The 22,643-nt window shown below is 41.6% G+C and overlaps 1 protein-coding gene across 1 annotated transcript in view; it reads right to left on the bottom strand.

The window, feature by feature from the left end:
- Nucleotides 1–22,643, bottom strand: part of TMEM232 (transmembrane protein 232) — a 288,164-nt gene that overhangs the window by 161,872 nt on the left and 103,649 nt on the right. The window contains exon 10 of the mRNA XM_082243125.1: nucleotides 4,299–4,471. Coding sequence (XP_082099251.1) covers nucleotides 4,299–4,471 — 173 coding nt within the window. The remainder of the gene's footprint in view (nucleotides 1–4,298; nucleotides 4,472–22,643) is intronic.

Consider the following 22,643-nt stretch of genomic DNA (forward strand, 5'->3'; position numbering starts at 1 on the left):
AGCTCTGACAAATGTTGGAGGTGTTTAATGGAAAGGGGAACCTTTCTGCACGTGTAGTGGTCTTGCGTTATCCAACAGTTCTGGAACGAGGTCATCCACCTCATAAAATTCATCACCAACACCACTCTCACCTTAGACGCGGCTTGCTGCCTATTACACCTACACAACTTTTCCTATAAGAGATCCAAGCAATCACTCTCCAGACATCTACTTAACGCAGCCAAGGCGGTCATACCCCTTCGCTGGAACTCCCAAACTAAACCCTCGATTAAAGAGTGGCTTGACAAAGTCAAAATGTTCTATGTAGAGAAAAGAAAAGGGATAATGGTTTGCCATATAGGAAAATGTACAGTTGCCTCCATCCCTATGTGTAAACATATGGAAGAACAAGAGAAAATGGGACTTTAATTGAGGAACAACTGGACATGAAAATTGATATTATATTTTAATAAATAGATATACATAATTTGAAAACACTGTAACATATACGTATACAGAGAAAAAGCACACAGTAAATACAAAAAATACATAAGATACATAATACATCCAAAATAAATACAATATTTCTAGGACCAAAAATGGATCACTCGAGAATACAATAGATATATTAAGACATGAATTCACTGTGTGCTCACATTCTTTACATATATTATGATTATGCTAAACCATCAATTTTGAGTATTTTGTCGGCTCTACGCGTTTCATGGACCTCCGTCCATTCATCAGGAGCTTGAATATGTATCTAGAAGCTAATGAGAGTATGGGTTATGTTGATATACTAAAATGAATTATGAATCAAATTAAAAGATATATTTTGAGGTGGACAGCTACCTTGGACAGTGTCATGGATACACGAGCCATCCAGTCTAGAAAGAGGAGACCGAGGTGAAACCGGGAATTGCCTGACCTGGGGCTGAGGCACGGAATGCATCCAACAGGGGGGCAGCAGGAAGGAGAGGACCACAAAGAGAGTGAATATAAATAAATAAACATACTCCATGGGTATCAGTCCAAAGTATCATGATGAGGGCACATTGGGAGCAAGAGCAGTCTGAAAATATATGCATGAATGGATGAGTACAATGTATTAAACAAATGTACTAAGAGAATCAATCTCAGAAAAGTCTTAAAAATTCTTGGAAAAAAAAAATCTATTCATAATAAAACATATCTCTGCATATAAGTCTCAGAAAAATATAAGAAGTTATTAAAAAAAGATGAGTTTAGTGATGAAACATATCTCTGCATATGTTGAGATACATAAGTCCAAGAGGTGCCAGTATTGAACCACCAAAGGTTAAAATCCCCAGAAAATTAGTGCATTAAAGAGTGTCTGGACTCACAAATATGGCCCAGAGTGAGTCAAAGAGGAGTTGAGAGAATAAAGAAAGAAAAAGGGGGGGGAGGTGAGCAGCATCCCCTAAAAGGGGGGGGGGGTGAGGAGGAAAAGGGGGTGAGTATGGAGCCAAGCGTGATGGATCGGTGCGAAAAAGGAAAAAGAAGGGGGAGGTGTCAGGGTGATAGGGCATCCCCCACTGAAAGGTGGAAGGCAAGGTGCTAAACAATAAAGAGAAGAAGGACGATTCCTAAATGAAGGGTGCAAAAGACTGTGGTGAGAAGTCTGTGAGGATCAGTGCAAAATAAATAAAAATAGTGATAATAAGATAAACTCACATATAAGTAAATGGCCAGATGATTAGTGAGGGGACTGGAGAGGACCGTCAGATCAGCGTTACCAAAAGAGTAAAAAATGCCAGTAGGGGTGAGCCTTGGTCCAATCCTAACCATATGTCCCAGGGTGTCGGAGCAATACCACACCAGCGCCATGCTGGCGTCAGTATAAATAGGCGGCTAAAGACCTCCCATATCCGGTCAAATGTCAAAATGTTCTATGAGATGGAAGAGATTATAGCTATTAAAAAAGAAAATGATTCAGCTTTTCATAAGACTTGGCGTCCATGGATAGAATTCACCTTGTCTGATGCTTACAAAAACCTCACTAGCCTTTAGTTCCGAAAGTATTTTCTGAATACTCAGCTCATGATACAGATAACAACAATTGGATACCCCTTTGACGACCACCCTATGGTCGTCCCCGGTCTCACACCCTGGTTAATCTCCGTTCCCTTGCCCCTTCTACCCCTCCCCCTCTTCCCCTTCACACTTCTCACTCTTCCTTCCCCCTCCTCTCTTCTCTTCCTTCTTTCTATTATTCCTCTTTGTGGTCACTCAGCCACAGCTGTGGGCTCCGGCCTACCCTACGCTGGTTTATGTACTCAGTATTATTCTACCAAGATTGGTTTCTTTATTCAGACACTTTACTTGATTGTGCTAATTTCAAGTTGAAACTGACCTCTGTCATACCATTTTCATGCTTATACCTAAAATGTTTTATTATGCTTTGTCACAATGTTGCACATGTTTGTTTGAAGAATATCAATAAAGCTTTTTATTGAAAAAAAAAAAAAAACTCTATCCCCTAGTTTGTAGACACGATAACTTTTGCACAAACCAATACACTACTGGGATTTTTTTTTTAACACAAATATGTGGCAGAATACATATTGGCCTAAAATGATGAAAAATATATATTTTTTTTTATTGGGAATGTTTTATAACAGAAAGTAAAAAAAAAATTCTTTTTTTTTTTTCAGAATTGGCCCTTTTTTTATTGTTTATAGCGCAAAAAATAAAAACTACAGATACCACCAAAAGAAAGCTCTATTTGTGGGGAAAAAAAGAACATCAATTTTATTTGGTGTATTTGTTAAATGAATGCAATTCTGCAAATTGGCCTGGTAATTAAGGGGGTCCTTAAGTGGTTAAAAATATTTTTTTTTAGTATTTTGGACTAGTTTTTTTCTTGATGATGAAACAAAATCAGGAGATATCTATTAACATTTACAACAAAATTGGGGCTAATTTGTCCTGAAAAAAAAAAAAAAAAAAAAAAGTCAAAATATAATTCACCTGAATACCCTACAGTACTTACTAACAGTTTTACAAAGTTGCAAAACTGGGTTCATGTGTTAGGGTTTGTTTTACCTTCGTAATTTAAGTAATATGAAAGGCTATTATTTGTCTTAATAAAAAGATGCTATACTTACCTGCCTTGTGCAATGCTATTGCACCGAGTAGTCCCTTACCTTTTCTTCGGCAGTCCCTAGCCGACGCTCTCCGCTCTTCCCTGCTTCGGCTTGCCTAAGGGGGCACCCACTGCGCCTGCATGCCCCGAATCTGGGGTGTGTGCATTGACACACACAGCACTGGTAAGCCACACTCTCTTTTGTGAGACCAGGAAGTTAGAGGGTTGGTGTTTCGAGGATCAGTGCTGGGGCGGTGAGAGGAGTCAGGCAAGTGTTTAGGGTTTGAGGGGAAGGTAAAACAGGTAGTGGGGCATTTTTTACTCTAATGCAGGGAATGCGTTAAGCTAAAAAAAAAAAAAAAAACATTTTAAGCGATTAAAGTGTTTTAACATTTTTGGCTAAAACAGATTTAAAAATCTGACAGTGATTCTAGACTTCCCTACTCTACAGTTTTTAAGAAAAACTTTTTTATTTCTACCTGGGATACTGTTGCAGTTTCCCCTCACTTCCCATCTGAAAAAAAGGACAGGAAGTCAGGGTAAATATCTGTCATAGAATTCTGCAGTAAAACCTGATAGGGTTCCCACACTTTTTCCTAAACTAAAAAAACATTTTGGCTGGACATAACCCTGAATTTACTAGTTAATGAAAAAATGTCTGGAATCTGGATTCAAAAACTAAGATTTTCTTTATTCTTTTATATGAGTTTTGGCTAAAAGTGGCCACTGTAAGCCTAAGCCATACATCAAACTGGTTGCTATGATTACTTGATGTGAAGCCACCGACAGGCATAAGACATATTTATTTTATTATTTTGACTAAAGCATATTCCCCATATTACTATTAGTACAATAATGTATTCATGTTTATGTTTGGATCCCAATAAAACACTAGCTATTTGTTTATATCTAAGAGTTTCAGGCAGTACATAATAAGCTATTTTGCATATTTTGGACATTATCCTTTTGCATATTTTTCACATTATCCTTTAGGAATGGTCCACAGAATGTTTGCTTTTAAATGAGAAAATAGAAAATGTTGATAGGAAACGACAACCCATAGTATCACGAGAATTCTGTCAACATCTGACATTTTATTCTGTATAGCTTACTTATTTTAAAATGTTATTTTTTGATAAACATCATTGAATTCTCTAAATTCAGTAACACAGAGCTCAGTAAATGCAGATGTTATTGCCTTTTTAACACAAACCTCAGCGATCTTTTCAGCATCGAAGACTCGGGCATCATTTTCCATACTTTTATGCTTGTATAGTGCATTCCAGATTGCAAATCTGATGCCATCTCGGTGCATATCCCACTTAAGTTCATGACAGATTTTAACCAGATTGTAAACAGCACAATATGAAATTATCCAAAAGTCTTCTGAAAAAAAAAAAAAAAAACTTCAAATAAACTTTTATTAACCTTTAGGACTCTGTCCATAAAACTACTAAATACTGTCTGAGGAATAGTCTTGTGACAAACTACATTTGATAATTCAAAGGTCCATAATGAAGAACTACTACTGAAAGAGTGTTCCTCAACAGCCATTTGAGCATGTTTTATGCCCAAGCACACACACCCCTAATTATATACATCTGCCCAGATCATAGATAATTCAAGAAGACACATACAGTACGGTAGGGCTCCAATGAGAACTATACATGTGTAAAATACAACCAGTGGAATAAAGGTTTAGATACATGCTTTTTCCTTTGTTGAATTAATGTGCTTTAACTATATTACTGATGGAGAAAAATAATTTTGTCACAAAGTGCAAGGCCGGCACACCTATAGGCAAGGTAGGTGCCCGCCTAGAGTGCACATCAGTCGGGGGCGTCACCACCTTCTGTGTCCTGCAGCAAGAGGACCAGAGCAGCACACAGATAGCCGCTCCTGCCCATGAACAGTTCATCTGATCCATACTCTAGGAAGCTGAGCGGCATACACATGTCCCCAGCTCCAAGAACCTGTCCAGCAGCTTGGTGTACTCCACCCATTCTGCTGCCTTGTAGATCATCATGGCCATGGCATAGACCCCCGCACTGCCCAGCAGGAAGGGTGCCAGGGTCTCCCGGTCCGGCTCCCAGCCATAGTGCAGCAGGCATGTCTCGATGATGGAGCCAGCTCAGCAGAGGTAGGTGTCCCTGTGAGCACTAAACGTGGTGCACTGGGAGACGTGGTAGAGCACGTATGCCACTCGGGCCAGACCCCCATACAGCCCGCCCTCCTGGTCGTCCTGAGCCAGCAGCTGCTGGACGATGCTGTCTATGGTCCGGATCACAGCCCCCACATCACTGCCCTGGCCAGACACCAGGCTGCTCTTGTAGTGGGAGAAGCAGTTGGGGAAGCAATGCTTGTTTTCCATCTGATGAGGACTGAGATTCTGCATGATGGATCACCTCTCCTTCCAATGTTACTGGGTAAGACAAGGAGCCAATCAGACAGCCGGGGTGGAGCTGGAGAGCATTGGGGCTGTCAGAGCCTGGAGATCATTGGACATGCTGGAGCAGGGAGGAGCAAACACATAGAACAGGGGTGCTGGATGGACGGGAGGGGGGGGGGGGCAAAAAACACTTTCGCCTAAGTAGACAAAGATCCTTGCACCGGCCCTGAAAAGTGGTTTATGTATCAATGTTTTTATCCTGAATTCAGACAATATAGCCAAGATTCCCACATTTTTTTAACTGAATCTTATGTGAAACATGCAAATCTTGGGTAAAAGCTGTAGAAATCTGGGGTGAAAATATTTACACATCAACCTCAAAGTGTTAAATGCCAAGCTACAATAACAGCAATGTTGTTACAATATCTTTGCTATTGAAATCTTATCATATATTATCATACTAATATGTATTTTTCGTATGTTGCCAGCGTATCATATAATTCTTGCCAACAATCAAATATTAAAATGAGCATAAAGCAAATAAAAGAGTTGCAAAAAGTGAAAATAGAATGTTAAAAGGAAATAGAGACTTGTAAGATATACAGTAGATGATTTAATTATTACTATTGCACTTATACATTTATGTGGTTTGTCATTTTCATTTATTGTTTGAAGTGGTGTATATTCATTCACGATACACAGTAAGAGCATTATTCGTTATTTTTTATATCACCGTATTACATTTGAAGGGAATGCCACATAATTGTAATACAGGCTCTTCTCACTTAACGACCAGGTTTGTTCTAGCGACCAGGTCATTAAATGAATTGGTCGTTAAACTACGAGCCACAAGTAATCAATATTTTAAGCATTCTTAACTACTTTACTGTACTGTATTCTAGAAAAAAAGGTCTAAACATAAAACTCCAACTTAATAAAGTTGTTTTAATTTGCATAAGTACAGAACACAAAAAAATAAACAACAAAAATCCTATAAAGTACTGTACAGAATATAATGATGTACAGTGCCCAAAAAAGTAAACGTATACTGTACAGTAGACAATTAGAGTAACATTTTAGTCATCAAATCCTTCAAAGGGTGATAGTGCTTCGGGTCATCAGTGTCATTATTGAAATTACCAGCAGGGTCGACAGTGTCATTACTGGAGTTACCAGCAGAGTCATCAGGAGTTGTAGATGAGGAAGAAGACGACAAGGAAATGATAGAACTGATAGGGGTAGCTTGCAAGAAGAAACCCGTTAAGGTGCTTTGCTTTTTAATTTTCTTTTTTTTGTCATAAATTTCACGATAAAATTGCATAAGTTCATTCATCTGCCTTTCCCCTTTAGAGAACCTTTTAACATTTGGGTCCATACCCTGGAATTGTAATAAAGCTGCATTCACTTTTGAGAACACACCAGCTAACCCCGGACTGTGAACTTCTTTTTTACTTCTTCCATTGTTTCCTCCTTTTCTTCCTCTTCCTGTTCTAAGTGCTGCTGTGCTTCCAACTCTATTAAATCTTCATTACTTAGCTCTACCTCAACAAATTCCACTAGTTCTTTAATATCTGTCGCTTCAACATCTAAGTCAAACATGTTAGCAAGTTGCACACTTTTTTCCTTTAGTAACTTCAACATCTTTTTCATCAAACCCTTCGCTATTGTTCACAAAACGCTTTAAGCATTTTTCCATATACCCTGCATACACTTTTCTGTTACTTTCTCCCAAGCTGATGCAATGTTTTTATGCAGTGTAAAATGTTGTAAGCTTTCCAAAAATCACAAAGGGTAACTTTTCAGTTGAAGCCACAGCTTTGGAAAAGGTGGTGTGCAAATAGTAGGCCTTGAATGTCGCTATTGCACCCTGATCCATGGGTTGTAGGATAGCAGTAGTGTTTTAGGCAGATACACTATCTTTACGTCTGCATGTAGGTCATCAAGATGCTGGGGGTGGCCTGGGGCATTATCAAGCAGGAGGAAAATTTTAAAGGAACACCCTTTTGCAGACAATAATGCTTTACTGAGGGTATGAAACAATTGATGAACCAGTCATCAAATAAAGCTTGTGTCATCCATGCTTTGTTATTTGCACGATATAAAACAAGCAGTGTGTGCTTACTAACCTGCTTCAATGCACATGGGCACTGTGAACGATAAATGAGGAGAGGCTTTAACTTGAACCCAGCAACATTTTCTCCCAACAACAACTTGACCCTGTCTTTAAAAGCCTTATAACTGGGCATTGTTTTATCTTTTTTTGTGTATTTAGGACCTTTCAGGCATTTTTTTACCAAAAAAGTCCAGTTTCATCTACGTAAATATCTGCTCTGGACAGTAGCCACCTTTTTTGATGATTTTGTTAAAATTTAACCATACATTTTTCAGCTGCTTCTACATCTACACTTGCAGCCTCACCACTGATACTCCAATTGTGGAGGTTGAATCTCCCACAAAGCCGTTGAAACCATCCATGGCTTGCTGTAAATGTTTCAGTCGATTCTTCTCCTTTGTGGAATTTCAAATTCTCAAAAATACTGTGTTCTTTGGTTTGAATCAATAAAAGACTCATTGGTACTCTTTTTTCTATTTTGTCATCAATCTATACCTCCAGCAATTTCTCCATTTCATGAATGAGGCCTTTCCGCTGCCAAGTTATTATGGCTTGATATCCTGTCGATGCTTTTACTGCCTCTTTCATGCTATCCTATCCTATAGGATTGTTGAAATGGTAGAATGTGCAAGTTCTAGTTCACTTGCTATTTTTTTAACTTTCTTGCCAGCCTCATTGTCCTTATTGATCTTCATTTTCATATCAAGATCAATAGCTTTTCTTTTTTTTTGGAGAACTTTCTGCTGGTGCACGCACGCTTTTTCTCTTTTCTGACATGGTGTGGGCACACAGTACAAGCACACATTACATTACTGTACATAAAGACATAAAATAGTACAAAGAACGCTGGAAGTGGCATTGAGGAGAACTGAATACAGTACAGTACCTGTATAACAGCAGGCCAGGAGTGAGAACGAGGCTGATGCAGAGTAATTTCAAATAATGCAGTAAGAAGAACCCAAAGAGATGCTATATGAAAACCCCCTCAAGCCCTCCTAATTTTCCAGAGAAACATTTTGAATTTTGTTTGCAGTAGAAAACAGGAAAGATGGGGTTACTCTATTTTCTTTATTCACAGTTGAATTTCATCTTCACAGATGAAATAGAAGCTCACGTTAAAGTTTGGCAATAACAACTAGATTATATACTCTTCAAACAATTGTAAGCAGGTGGATGTTAAAAGTCTTAGGTTTACTGAAAATGTTTTATTGTTTTGTAATTATTGTATGTGGTTAGAATTTAGAATAACCATGTAGCACTATTTAGTTGTGTTTGCCCTGCAAGGTGAGGGTTAACTGCTGGTTTTCCTGGGCTTTTTGGGGAAGTACCGTGCTCTGCTGGTGCAAACCTTTAAAAAAGGAGGGAACCACCTTACAGGGAATGCTGTAGTTAGCAAGATGGCTGGAGGTTCTTTTCCAGGTCCCCCCAACCTAGGACATGCTGCCAACAATGTGATCCATTACTTTGCACTTAAAGCGTAACTCCACTTTTGTTGAGAAAAAAAACATTCCCCTCTGGGTGATCTATGTACATTACAAGGATTTTAAAAAACATTGTTGCAGATTCCTACCATTTTGTTATTCTGAAGAAATTCCTGTTTGTTCCTCTGTGCATCTGTGCTGAGTGGGTCAAATGGGAGTGGTTTCATAATTATCTATCAGCTGTGGCAGCTGCAGGGCTCTAATGCTGGGCCTGCATCCCTTTACATGTATTCCTATTGGAAGTATCTCACCAAAAATGAAATTTTTGTTGTAGGGGATGCCAGAAATCTGACTTGTATCTTAAGCAGACTTCTCAGAAAATTAGTGAGCCAATCACACAAGCAGGAAATTATGTTTCTGGGGTGTGGTCAGTACACATTCTGTGTACAGACCAGCTCCAGGTAGCCATATTGCATTGCAATTTCAGAAAGTTACAACAGCTTCAGATTGAAAAGGAAAGGTAATTTTTAATAACATCCAATTACAATATGATTTGTGTTGCAATTGTATACACTGTATTGTTTTTTATTTACTTGCTATTTTTTTTTCCCACGAAAGTGGAGTTACCCTTTAAACCACCCCTTGTGGGAGCCCAGTAAGGTTCCAGGTGTATGGACTTACGCTTCACAAAATAGCTCTATAGACTTTCTTACCTATTTAAGGTATGACTACCTCAAGGGGCAATCAGGGGCACCAGTGGAATTACTAAAGGGCAGAAGATTATGTACAGGAATGTGTATTGAAGACATCTTTGTTGAATTGTTCATTTATTATTCTTAACAATTTCAGCAAAGAATGTTTATTGTTATTTAACTTGGTCTGGTTACAAGAACAGGGCTTATTAGGGGACAAGACGAGTTATAGAAGATGGAGTACAAATATCTAAGGTTCAGTGAAGCTAGTGAGTACTAGTGTCGAGTGCATAAGCAGCCATCCGGTCGAGAAGCGATGTGGCTTGGAAAAGGGGACAGTAGCTGAGGACCTCTCAGATATGCGACATGCAGAGGAAGAGAAATGCTCCACTAGTGTAGTATCGTTAAAACACCTCACTTTATTAGTATAAAAACATAGTACACTCACATGTCTTCAGTTGGATAACAGCATATCACAGTTGGAGATGTTCACCCTTCGGGATCGGGACCCAGGCTCCACGCCGTGGGTTTACGCGCCTTCCGGGTTTACAGACTCCTAGTACAGGATTGAGGTTACGCCGCCTGGCCACGCCCCGACGCGTTTCGTACTTCCGACTTCCTCACGGGGGCGTGGCCACGGCGGACACGGCAGCAAAATAAATACCTCAACATCCACGCCCCTTCGGGCGGGTCCAAGACTATGCATCAACGCCCATTGGGCATGCGCCACCTGGTGTTAACGATCTCTCTGTTAACTATTATCAGTAACCACCTTTCCGACTCCCATCAACTACAGCCCTCTCTGGCCTTGTACCCGCTCCCATACGGGATAAGAATACACTATGCCGTGGCTGAAATTACTTCAAGAGCGCTCTATATTAGACAATTTAGTCCCCACATATAATCGAATGGGTACTGTTCTCAGGTTATTGGCGCATGCACAACTATAGCGTTACAAGCAAGCGGACCTACTCCATTAATAAAATCAAGTAGCATGCATAGAATATACAATAATGAGAGGTAGCAGCTCCTTCCACCATATTGTATAGATAAACCAAAACATATACAGCAATTCATCCACACACGGTGTTGATGTATATACACACAGGAATTAATAAATTAATAATTTCCATAAATTGATCAGTCCAGGATATCGTCATCTGTAGAATTCAAAGTACGGGGTGGAGAAAACCTAGAACAACCCCGATTCATCAACTACCTACAGCGACATAACATAAAACACTATACACATATATAAAGTGTGCCGTGCATATAAGTATATAGATATATAAAATATAAATAATCTGAATTATTAAAACTACTAAAATTATTATTAAATCAAAAATCACTGATAAAACAGTTTAAGTCCAGTTCGATGTTTAAACCCATAGGGCTCAGAGATTGGGTCAGGAATATCCACTTAGTTTCACACTTGGACAACTCCCTGACCCAATTAGCCCCTCTCCAGGATGGTGTAACTCGTTCTATTCCCCAAAACTGTAAACAGCTGGGGTCACATTGGTGGTGCGATTTGAAGTGGGCTGGTACACTGTGTTCTGTCTTGCCTTTAATAATGTTGGAGACATGTTCACCCATCCTGATGCTTAACGTGCGTTTGGTCCTCCCAATGTAAATTAATTTACAGGGGCACATTAGTGCATATACTACATGCGTAGTGTCGCACGTAATTTGGTGTTGAATCTCGAATTCTTTATCAATCGCTTCCACATAGAACGAATGGCGTCTTCTCATATTTGCAGTGGTGAAGGAGCAGGTCTTACACCTCCCGCATTTATGGAAGCTGTGCTAGGTGCATCAAGTACCTTTTTAACTACCCTGTCACCAAAGCTGGGAGCTTTCCGGTAAATGAACTTTGGCACTTCTGGCAACACAGGGCCTAAAGTTGCATCCATTTGTAGTATGTGCCAATGTAACTTAAAGATGGCCTCTACTTTTTTGTGATCCTCCGAATAATCGGACAAAAAACACCACTGTCTTTCATCCAAATCATTCTGAGGCCTACCAATGGTTCCTAAACATGCAGATCTCGGAATGTCCAGGATACTCTTAATCTCATTTTCCAACATCTCTTCTTTGTAGCCTTTTTCAACGAACCGTTTCTTTAGTACTTCAACCTGTGACACAAAGTCCTCATCAAACGTGCAATTGCGTCTCACTCGCATAAATTGCCCACGTGGGATATTGTGTAACCAGTTCGGATGGTGACCACTCTGTATGGATAAATAGCTGTTCCTATCCGTGGGTTTAAAGTAGACGGTGGTAGTCAACTTCCCCATCAGTTTCCTAATATTCACGTCTAGGAAGTGAATTTCATCTTGACTCCACTGAAAATCCAATTTTATGTTGTTAACGTTATTATTAAGATGACTCATAAACTCAATCAAACTATCTTCAGTGTCATTCCAAATAAAGAAAATATCGTCTATGAATCTACGGTAGAACAGTAGGGCAGGCCTTTCTCTACTAAAGATGCATTTATCCTCCCATTCGGCCATGAAGAGGTTGGCGAGGCTGGGAGCGAACTTCGCTCCCATAGCCACGCCCCTCCTCTGGCTATAGAATTTCTGTTGATACCAGAAGTAGTTATGCCCCAGACAAAAGTCTAGGGCATTCCGGATAAATTTCTTCTGATTCATTGGCAGGTCATCCCGCTTACTCATGGCCCAATTTAGTGCCAGTAACGCATCATCATGTTGGATGATGGTATAGAGGGACGACACGTCCGCCGTCACTAGAAAGGCGGGCGAGTCGTCCCCCAAAGACACATCATCCAAAGACATGAGAAGATCCTTTGTGTCTTTCAAAAACGCTTTAGTACTCCTTACACTCGGCTGCAAGAAAATATCCAAATATTGGCCCAATCTTGCACATACCGACCCAATCCCATTAACAATTGGGCGCGGAGGAGGACACATTGGATCTTTATGGATTTTCGGGAGGGTGTACACTATGGGTATGCGACATGTACTCGGTACAAGGTAATTTTTCTCTTTTTTAGTCAATACATAATTTCTATACCCTTGGTCAACTAAGACTTTAAGATCCTTTTCAAAATCACCTGTTGGATCCCTAGGCAATACCCTGTAAGTATCCTTATCATCCAACATCTCCTGGAGTTGTCTATGATACAGCTCCTGATCCATAATGACCACTCCCCCCCCCCTTGTCCGCTGGTCGGATAATAATGTCCTTCCGTTGTTCAAGGGCCTCAAGACCTTCCTGTATATGAAAGTTTTTTCTTTTTGTAGAGTGGTCAATGGAAAGTGTTTGGAGATCCCTCAACACTAGGCCTTTAAAAACCTCCACTGACTGATTGTTCCGTACAGGGGGGTTCCAAATCGACTTATTCCGTAAGCCACTATTGGTCACTCCATTTGAATCGACATTATTTATAGAAGTGATAGGATTGTTGATAAGGTACTTCTTTATATTCAATTTACGTATGTACTTGTGCGTATCAATATACGTATTGAATTTATTAAGCGTACGTTTAGGGGCACACTTTAGACCTTGATCCAGAACATATAGCTCTTTTTCTGATAAAGTGACTGAGCTAATGTTATAGATTCCCTGTCCTAACGTTCTCTTCTTCTTTTTCTTGAATTGAATTCGTCTTCCCGCTCTAACTCCTCGTTGTGGTTTTGATTTTGATTTGAATTTCCAAGATGTTCTCCTGGATAACTCCGGGGGTGGGGCCGATGACGACCTCTCCCCCTCCCCCTGCCCCTCCCTAAAAAAGGTTGGTTTCGGGGGGTCTCCACCACATTATCTGCTAATGGTTGATAGTAATTGCGGGTATGCACAGAATTATATTGGGACTGTCCCCTCATATGTCCCCTGTTGTTACCATGGGACCTGTCCCTATCCTTATTCTGTCCTCTCCTCGGAGGACCAGTCCACCTCTGGTCCCCAAGGGGGGTCCCTGGATGGACAGGTCTTCTGTTCACCACCACAGGAGTAGTGGGTTCCGTTGTCTGTGATGGTTCCACCACAGGGCCCACAGACGAATCTCTCTCAGGTACTCTACTGGATATAGAAGTACTATTTCCAGTGATAATCAAATCAGCTTGCCAACAATACACCTGATTGGATTTAAAATCTTTTGAGTCTCTATTAAATTTCTTTACTTTCTTTAATTGAGTCTCTTTATCAATTTTATCTAACTTGGACTTGGTTTTCTCATTAAAATCTTTAATTTCTGTTGTTTCCTGGACCTTTTCAATCTTTTTCTGTAATTCTTTAATCTTATCATTAATAAGTTCCATTTTGCGTTTTTTCCTTTTCAGGATTAACGCTTGTAATTCCATACCTGCTTGGTGAAAAAAAGAGTACCATTCCTTAATGGACTCTGTATCTGTGAGACCATCCTGGGGGGCAACATCCCACCTTAAACCTCTACTGATTAGACCCTCAGAGAGATAAAATTCAATGGTGTTAATGTCCCACCAGGTTCTCACCTGCTTTTCTAAAGTATATGATAAAGTCTTAAGAGTAGATGTTATATCCTCATCAGGTGTTGCCACCTGAGTGGAGCTAAAAATATTCTTAAGATCCAGTTGCCGGGATCCCAGAAATTTTATAGCATCCATAGCTGCTGGGTAACAAAGAAAATATAAATAACTGCTTACAAGTACACCGGAACCCAATTAATTGCAAGCAACCAAGCGCTTAATGAGGAAAACACTCACAATAATATGGTAATGCTGCTACGTAATACAAATCATACATATAAAAGAATAATTCAAACACAACTAGGTAAAATATTCCTGTAGCGCAAGGGGCAACCACCATCCAGCCCCTACCAATAGGTCAGCTGATGCTGACAATATGTAAAAGTCACCAATAGGGTACAGTTCATAAATTGATATGCTGCATTAGTCCTCAGACATCGGTTATAATAGGCAAACTGTCGGTGCAGATGTATGGGGTCACCAAACCGTCACCACTTGTGCTCAGAAGGGGGATAAGCAATGCCCACTCACCAGCTCCATATGCTCAGTCACTCTCGTGACAGAGCGAACAGGCAGACAAAAACCGCTTCTCTCAAACTTCCAAACAGGGACAGTAGCTGAGGACCTCTTAGATATGCGACATGCAGAGGAAGAGAAATGCTCCACTAGTGTAGTATCGTTAAAACACCTCACTTTATTAGTATAAAAACATAGTACACTCACATGTCTTCAGTTGGATAACAGCATATCACAGTTGGAGATGTTCACCCTTCGGGATCGGGACCCAGGCTCCACGCCGTGGGTTTACGCGCCTTCCGGGTTTACAGACTCCTAGTACAGGATTGAGGTTACGCCGCCTGGCCACGCCCCGACGCGTTTCGTACTTCCGACTTCCGACTGGCCACGGCAGCAAAATAAATACCTCAACATCCACGCCCCTTCGGGCGGATCCAAGACTATGCATCAACGCCCATTGGGCATGCGCCACCTGGTGTTAACGATCTCTCTGTACAACTATAGCGTTACAAGCAAGCGGACCTACTCCATTAATAAAATCAAGTAGCATTTGAGGTGTTTTAACGATACTACACTAGTGGAGCATTTCTCTTCCTCTGCATGTCGCATATCTGAGAAGTCCTCAGCTACTGTCCCTGTTTGGAAGTTTGAGAGAAGCGGTTTTTGTCTGCCTGTTCGCTCTGTCACGAGAGTGACTGAGCATATGGAGCTGGTGAGTGGGCATTGCTTATCCCCCTTCTGAGCACAAGTGGTGACGGTTTGGTGACCCCATACATCTGCACCGACAGTTTGCCTATTATAACCGATGTCTGAGGACTAATGCAGCATATCAATTTATGAACTGTACCCTATTGGTGACTTTTACATATTGTCAGCATCAGCTGACCTATTGGTAGGGGCTGGATGGTGGTTGCCCCTTGCGCTACAGGAATATTTTACCTAGTTGTGTTTGAATTATTCTTTTATATGTATGATTTGTATTACGTAGCAGCATTACCATATTATTGTGAGTGTTTTCCTCATTAAGCGCTTGGTTGCTTGCAATTAATTGGGTTCCGGTGTACTTGTAAGCAGTTATTTATAAGGTCAGTAACAAGTTGTAGTGGAGATAAGCAAATGAGCAAGATATTGGCTGGAGAGAGCACAATAATCTGGAAAAAAGGCATGGCTTTAATAGGAAGTTTATAGGAGGAGCAAAGGGTTCCAAGTTCAAGAGGAACAAAACATAAGGCAAGGTTGTTTAAATAGTAAGGAACTGTCCGGCATCTCAGGTGGTAAAGAAATCAGGTGCGCTGCCCTAGTGCATATGTGCAACATACAAAATAATGTAAACAATTAAACTAAAAATGCAATAATAATGCAAAAAAATGAAAACGTATGCAAATCGTGTAAAACAAAAAATGTCCAGAAGGTGACTAGTGATACACCAATGTGCAATAAACGTCCATATTATAAGTCCATAAATAAAGTGCAAAAAATGGTGACAAAAACTTCCAGCTTGGGGAAAGGTGAACTGTGATTGGAAGGTGCAAAGTCCCACCACCAGCTTGGCCTCTTACCAGAAGTTAAACGTTAAGGGCATATATGAATATGACCGCTCCAAAGGTCATGCAGCCAGGTAGAAAAGTTCCCAGAAATACAGAAGGCACTCTGACACACTCGTGCTCCCTAGACTCTTACCGGACAAAAGCCAAACAAGAAGCCTGGTTCTATGGTGATGAGTGGTCCTGCCGGGGGTTACTGGACTCTAGGATGGCTGATGTAGTTGCTTGTGTCCAAGAGGAACAGATCCAGTCAGAAAGCCTGACGAAAGAAGATCCTGCCAAAGGTGGCTAGACTCTGACTGGCTGCTGTAACTCCTTAATCTGGTCGACCTCAATAATAGGGGACACAACAGAGGGGACCGCAATAGTGCATTACCAACAGTAGATTTTTATTAAAACAAATGGTTGCACTTACAGTTGTGAAGACAATAATAGCGAGTTCCCTCACGGAGGAGCTGTATGGCGGGGTCCGCCTGCAGTGCAGACCGCTGCCTGGTCTAGATGTGATGACGCGGCGCCTCCTCTCTGACGCGTTTCTCCCGATCTTCACAACTGTAAGTGCAACCATTTGTTTTAATAAAAATCTACTGTTGGTAATGCACTATTGCGGTCCCCTCTGTTGTGTCCCCTATTATTGAGGTCGACCAGATTAAGGAGTTACAGCAGCCAGTCAGAGTCTAGCCACCTTTGGCAGGATCTTCTTTCGTCAGGCTTTCTGACTGGATCTGTTCCTCTTGGACACAAGCAACTACATCAGCCATCCTAGAGTCCAGTAACCCCCGGCAGGACCACTCATCACCATAGAACCAGGCTTCTTGTTTGGCTTTTGTCCGGTAAGAGTCTAGGGAGCACGAGTGTGTCAGAGTGCCTTCTGTATTTCTGGGAACTTTTCTACCTGGCTGCATGACCTTTGGAGCGGTCATATTCATATATGCCCTTAACGTTTAACTTCTGGTAAGAGGCCAAGCTGGTGGTGGGACTTTGCACCTTCCAATCACAGTTCACCTTTCCCCAAGCTGGAAGTTTTTGTCACCATTTTTTGCACTTTATTTATGGACTTATAATATGGACGTTTATTGCACATTGGTGTATCACTAGTCACCTTCTGGACATTTTTTGTTTTACACGATTTGCATACTTTTTCATTTTTTTGCATTATTATTGCATTTTTAGTTTAATTGTTTACATTATTTTGTATGTTGCACATATGCACTAGGGCAGCGCACCTGATTTCTTTACCTATTCTACAATATACACTCTAAGGTAGCAGCACACCCTTTATTGAATCAGCGCACTTTCCTACCCACGGCATCTCAGGTGGCTTAGCAAAAAGAGACACTGCCAGAGACAGCAGAGCTTGCAGGTTCGGACCTGGGTCCTGACAGAGGTAATTGTGTTCTTTTGGAGAAGCATTGCTTTTAACTTGAAGTGCTGCCTTATTGCCAGCGTTGCTTTAAATGGCATCCTCAGCCTGCTTTTGGGGGTCATTAACGAGCGCTTTCTCCGGGTCTCTACATGGGCGCAGAAAGCCCCGTTCACAGACTGGTCTAAACTATGTAAAGCTAAACTGTATTTTTAGATGTAAAGGTTGAAGCTCACCAGACCCATACTAATTCATGCACATTCTTATTGTTTAGGGAAACAGCCCATTACAGTGATGGGTCAATAGGAATAATTGTGGTGTAGGATGAAGCAGCAAGCTTTGACGCTACCAGGAAGTGTTGGTGCTCTGCCGATCATACGGATCTGCCACTCTGGCAACCCACCATTGGCTTCTGGCTGTGACAGGTACTGTATGTGTAGAGACCTCTATTATGCTTAATATCATTTGTGAAATATCATTTTAGTGTCCTATAATACCATCTTATGAAGAATTTCACTGTTAGGCCTTATAAAATACATTTCCCACATTATTTCCACTGCCTTTGAGACAATCACAACCTCCTGGTTAAAAGACAAATTGCTTTTTTCCCTCGTTATCATCAGAGTACAAAATAGCATGATGAATGTGGAAATCGTCTACTTTCAAGAAAGCATCATACATACTTTGCTTTCCCCATTGGATCCAAAAGACTCATCTTATTTCCATACTAATACTTTTAACTAAATTCTACCATTATAATAGTATTTCCCCTTTTTTACTTTGCAGATCATGTTGCTTTTTGCCTACTGCTTTGCTTTTCATGTAATGTTATGATTTTCATATTTACATATATTGAATTTTATATTGTTGTAAATTGCTGTTTTAACGACCTTCTTAAAGCTCTTGCAAAGGCTTTAAACCTTGCCTGTATATAAACTTACACATAAACCCAATAAAACCTTTTGTACCATAATAAAATTGGTAATCATGTTGAACAGGCTTCTTTTTGCATTTGTCTTCTGTCAAAAAAATACATTTCCATTGTATTACTGAGTGAATTCTTGTACCTTAAATCAATAACACTCATTCATATGCTTATAATTGGATCTCTGAAGCCCAATAAATATTTAACTTGTATGATACAAAAATATTTTTTCTTGTACTGACAATATGGGAACACGGTTTTTCAATATACATAGCTTGATGTATATTCTTTCTCAATTTAAATCTGATAATATAAATATATTGCATTTACTATGCCCAGGATGCTGGTGGCTATACAGTCAGAATATTCTTTTATATGTAAAAGAAAATAATAATAACACAGCTTCTCCATTATTCATAGTGGAAACAATGAAAACGCACCTTAACAGTTTTATCAAAAAAACTAAACCTTATGCTGCAGCACCAAAGATTAAAAAATTCAGACAGTATATGACTTTTTTGTTAAATATAAGTTTATAGAGATATTATTTGTTTCCCCCAAAAAATTGCTTTAATGCCCACCTGACAGTACCATTAGATAAAAGATGACACTAATGTACTGCAAGTTTGTTTATTCTATAGCAAAGGCAACCTACTTCTTATTGACACTGCCCTTGGATACTAAAATTGTAGGTTAACCCAATATACAATAGATCAATTTATTAATACATGTCATCAATAGGCAACTAAAGGGACAGTATTAGGCCTGGTTCACACTGATGCAATTTCAGATGTGGTATGGGTTGCACTAAATTGCAGGAAAATAGAAAAGACATTGCTTCAAATAGTGCCTGTTGCAGTGCAGCTGTGATGCAACTTTGTGGAAGAGTACTGTGCTACTTTGGTGCAATGAAGTGCGATTTTGTAGTTTATTGACTTCAATGGAAATGCATCAAGATCGCATCTGCTTGTCTTTTTTTTATGCAGTTTTGTGTGCACTTGTCGGCATCCTAGCAACCAGTGATTCATCCTTGCTGTAAGCAGCAGGGATGGGTCATCAGTTGTTAATGAGCCAGCATCCGGAGGCATCCTAACAATGATAAAGCATCCCTACTGTCAGGGGGGAACTCCCACTGACAGAAGAATGCAAACAGAAGAGCCGGCATTAAAAACAAAAGACAGTATGGGAATTGCCCCCAGGTCTGGTATGGATTTTTAAGATGGGCCCCATACCAAAAAAAAAAAAAAATGACAACACATAGGGTGGAGTCCCTGAGGGGTGGCATGTGTCATCACAGGTGGCAGGCTCACTTGGTGACATGACATGTGACCCCACCTCTATGGCATTGGGGGCAGGGCCTCTGAGGGCCATTGGAGGGGCATGATCATCTGGGTGACCCCCACCCCTTTGTTTATTTAGTGGCAGGGGAAGCTGCTCTGTCATTTGGTGAATGTTAAGCAATGAGAGCAGAAATGTTCAGCGGGTAGTGTTTTTTTTTTTTTTTGTGCAGGTCAGCAGAAGCTGTTCTTTTTAAATAAAAGACTGTCTTGTGTTTTATTAGCTTCCTTGGTGAATGAGCAGTATATACTGTACCTCTACTCATTCACACAGGGGGCCAGGATCGGGTGTCTCCCATACCCAAACAACCACTGGGCCAGGGTTGTGGGGAAGAGGCCTTGGTCTTCATTAACATGTAACAAAGTGCTTTGCCAGGCTGGCATGTTAAGATCATGTTGCTAAGTATGGTTCAGGAGGGGGGTGCACTTGCTTGACCCCCCTCTTCCTGGCCTGCCGGGCTGCATGCTTGGATAGGGGCCTGGTATGGATTTTGGGGGGGACCCCACACATTTTTTTGTTTTTCTTGGCATGGGGCCATTTTGGTCTAGTAACGATTGGGGGGAACCCAATGCTGTTTTCTTTCTGTATTGCTCGCACTTTTGTTTACATTCTGCGGTCAGCAGGGAGTCCCCCACTGACAGCAGGGATGACTCATCATTGTTAGGATGCCACAAGCTGCTTACACTGCATAAAGTATCACTTCAAGTGTCTAAAATCTATCAGTAAAGTGCAGCACTAAATACAATTGCTAAAAAACAGAATTTTTGTAAAATCTTACCTGTAAAATTCCTTTCTCTGAGTCCTCCGACAGTCGCCGCCTCCTCTAAGTCATCACTGTTGGGTATTGTCTTCCTATCCGTAGGAATAGCTAGGCATATAGACTTAGTCCAAAGACAAAAGGCATTAGCATATACACACCCATGGGGGCTGTCCCATCTGGTCAATACCCCCCCTGCATCACCACTCCCAACTCAGTTTGGTAGCATAGCAGTAGGTAATAAGAACCCCAAAAGAGGGGCGGGGGCGGCGACTGTCGGAGGACTCAGAGAAAGGAATTTTACAGGTAAGATTTTACAAAAATTCAGTTTTCTCTTACGTCCTCCGACAGTCGCAGCCTCCTCTAAGTCATCACTGTTGGGATGTCCCAAAGCAGTATAGACATGAGGGGTGGGAGACGCAACCGTAGAAAAGGCAATGCAGTACCCACATCAGAGAAAGGAATCTTACGTGCACCGTAAGAGAACCAACTGGGCAACAGAAAAAACAAGGCTCAACAGGAGCAACAGCCCAGGAAAGCAAATGCCAACAGCCAGGGACCCAGAAAAAATTCAAGGGTCCATCATGGCACAGCCGCACTGAGAACTTTGCGGCCAAAAGAAGCATCAGCTGATGCCAGAACGTCTACTTTGTAGAACTTGGAAAAAGTGTGCACCGACGACCAAGTCGCCGCCTTGCACACCTGAGCCACCGAGGCCCGATGCCAATAGGCCAAGGATGCACTCAAAGACCTGGTAGAGTGCGCCTTAACAGGAAAGGGCGGAACCCGTTCCTTCAAGGCGTAAGCCTGCTCAATGGTCTGTCTGATCCATTTGGCAATAGTTGCTGCGGACGCAGGCATGCCCTTCCGAGATCCCTCAGGAAGGACAAAGAGGGAATCCGTCTTCCGAAAGGATTCCGTAGACGACAGGTAAACCCTGATCGTCCTGACGACATCCAAGGAATGCAAGGCAATCTCCTTTGGATGTTTAGGCTTCGTACAAAGCGAAGGCAGGACAATGTCCTCATTAAGGTGAAAGTTAGAGATCACCTTGGGAAGGAAGGATGGGGGTGGTCGCAAAACCACCTTATCCCTGTGAATTATCAAGTAAGGGGAGCGGCAAGACAACGCCGCCAGCTCCGACACCCTGTGAGCCGACGTGATCGCCACCAGAAAGGCAACCTTTTTCGACAGCAGAGGCAACGATATCTCCCTGATGTTTTCAAAGGGAGCACGCTGTAACGCAGACAGAACCAAGTTCAAGTCCCATGGAGGTAAAGGCTCCTTCCTGGGAGGAGCCAAATGTCGCACACCTTGAATGAAGGTGCGCACCAAGGAATGAGACGCCACAGGGCGTTGGAAAAGGACAGCCAGTGCAGACACCTGGCCCTTTATCGTGGCCAGCGCCAGTCGCTGATCCACTCCAGACTGGAGGAAAGCCAAGATTCTCGACACCGAGTAGGAACGAGGGGAGAACCCCCTTGACTCACACCAGGTGAAATAGGCTTTCCAGGTACGGTAATAGATCTTACCAGAGGAGGATTTCCTAGCCTTAATTAGGGTAGGGATAACCTCAGGGGATAGACCCTTGTCCTTCAAGACATGGGTCTCAACAGCCAGGCCGTTAAAGCCAGCGACTGTAAAGCAGGATGGAAGATCGGACCTTGAGACAGGAGATCTTCCCGCAGAGGCAGACGCCACGGAGGCGCCACTACCAGGTGAACAACGTCTGCGTACCAGGATCGGCGAGGCCAGTCTGGCGCCACCAGAATCACCATGTGCGGTTCCGAGACCAATCTGCGAAGGAACCGGGACAGTAACTGAATCGGAGGAAAGGCGTACATCAGACGATACTGTTGCCAAGGGGCCACCAACGCATCCAAGGCGTCCGCCAACGGATCGCGCGTTCTTGCCACGAACCTTTCCACCTTTCGATTTAGCCGGGATGCGAACAGATCCACGTCTGGGGATCCCCACCTTGCACACAGCATCTGAAAGACCTCCGGGTGTAGGGACCATTCCCCCTGG

This window comes from Pelophylax lessonae, assembly GCF_965119305.1.
Source record: "Pelophylax lessonae genome assembly, chromosome: 1".
Lineage (NCBI taxonomy): Eukaryota > Metazoa > Chordata > Amphibia > Anura > Ranidae > Pelophylax > Pelophylax lessonae.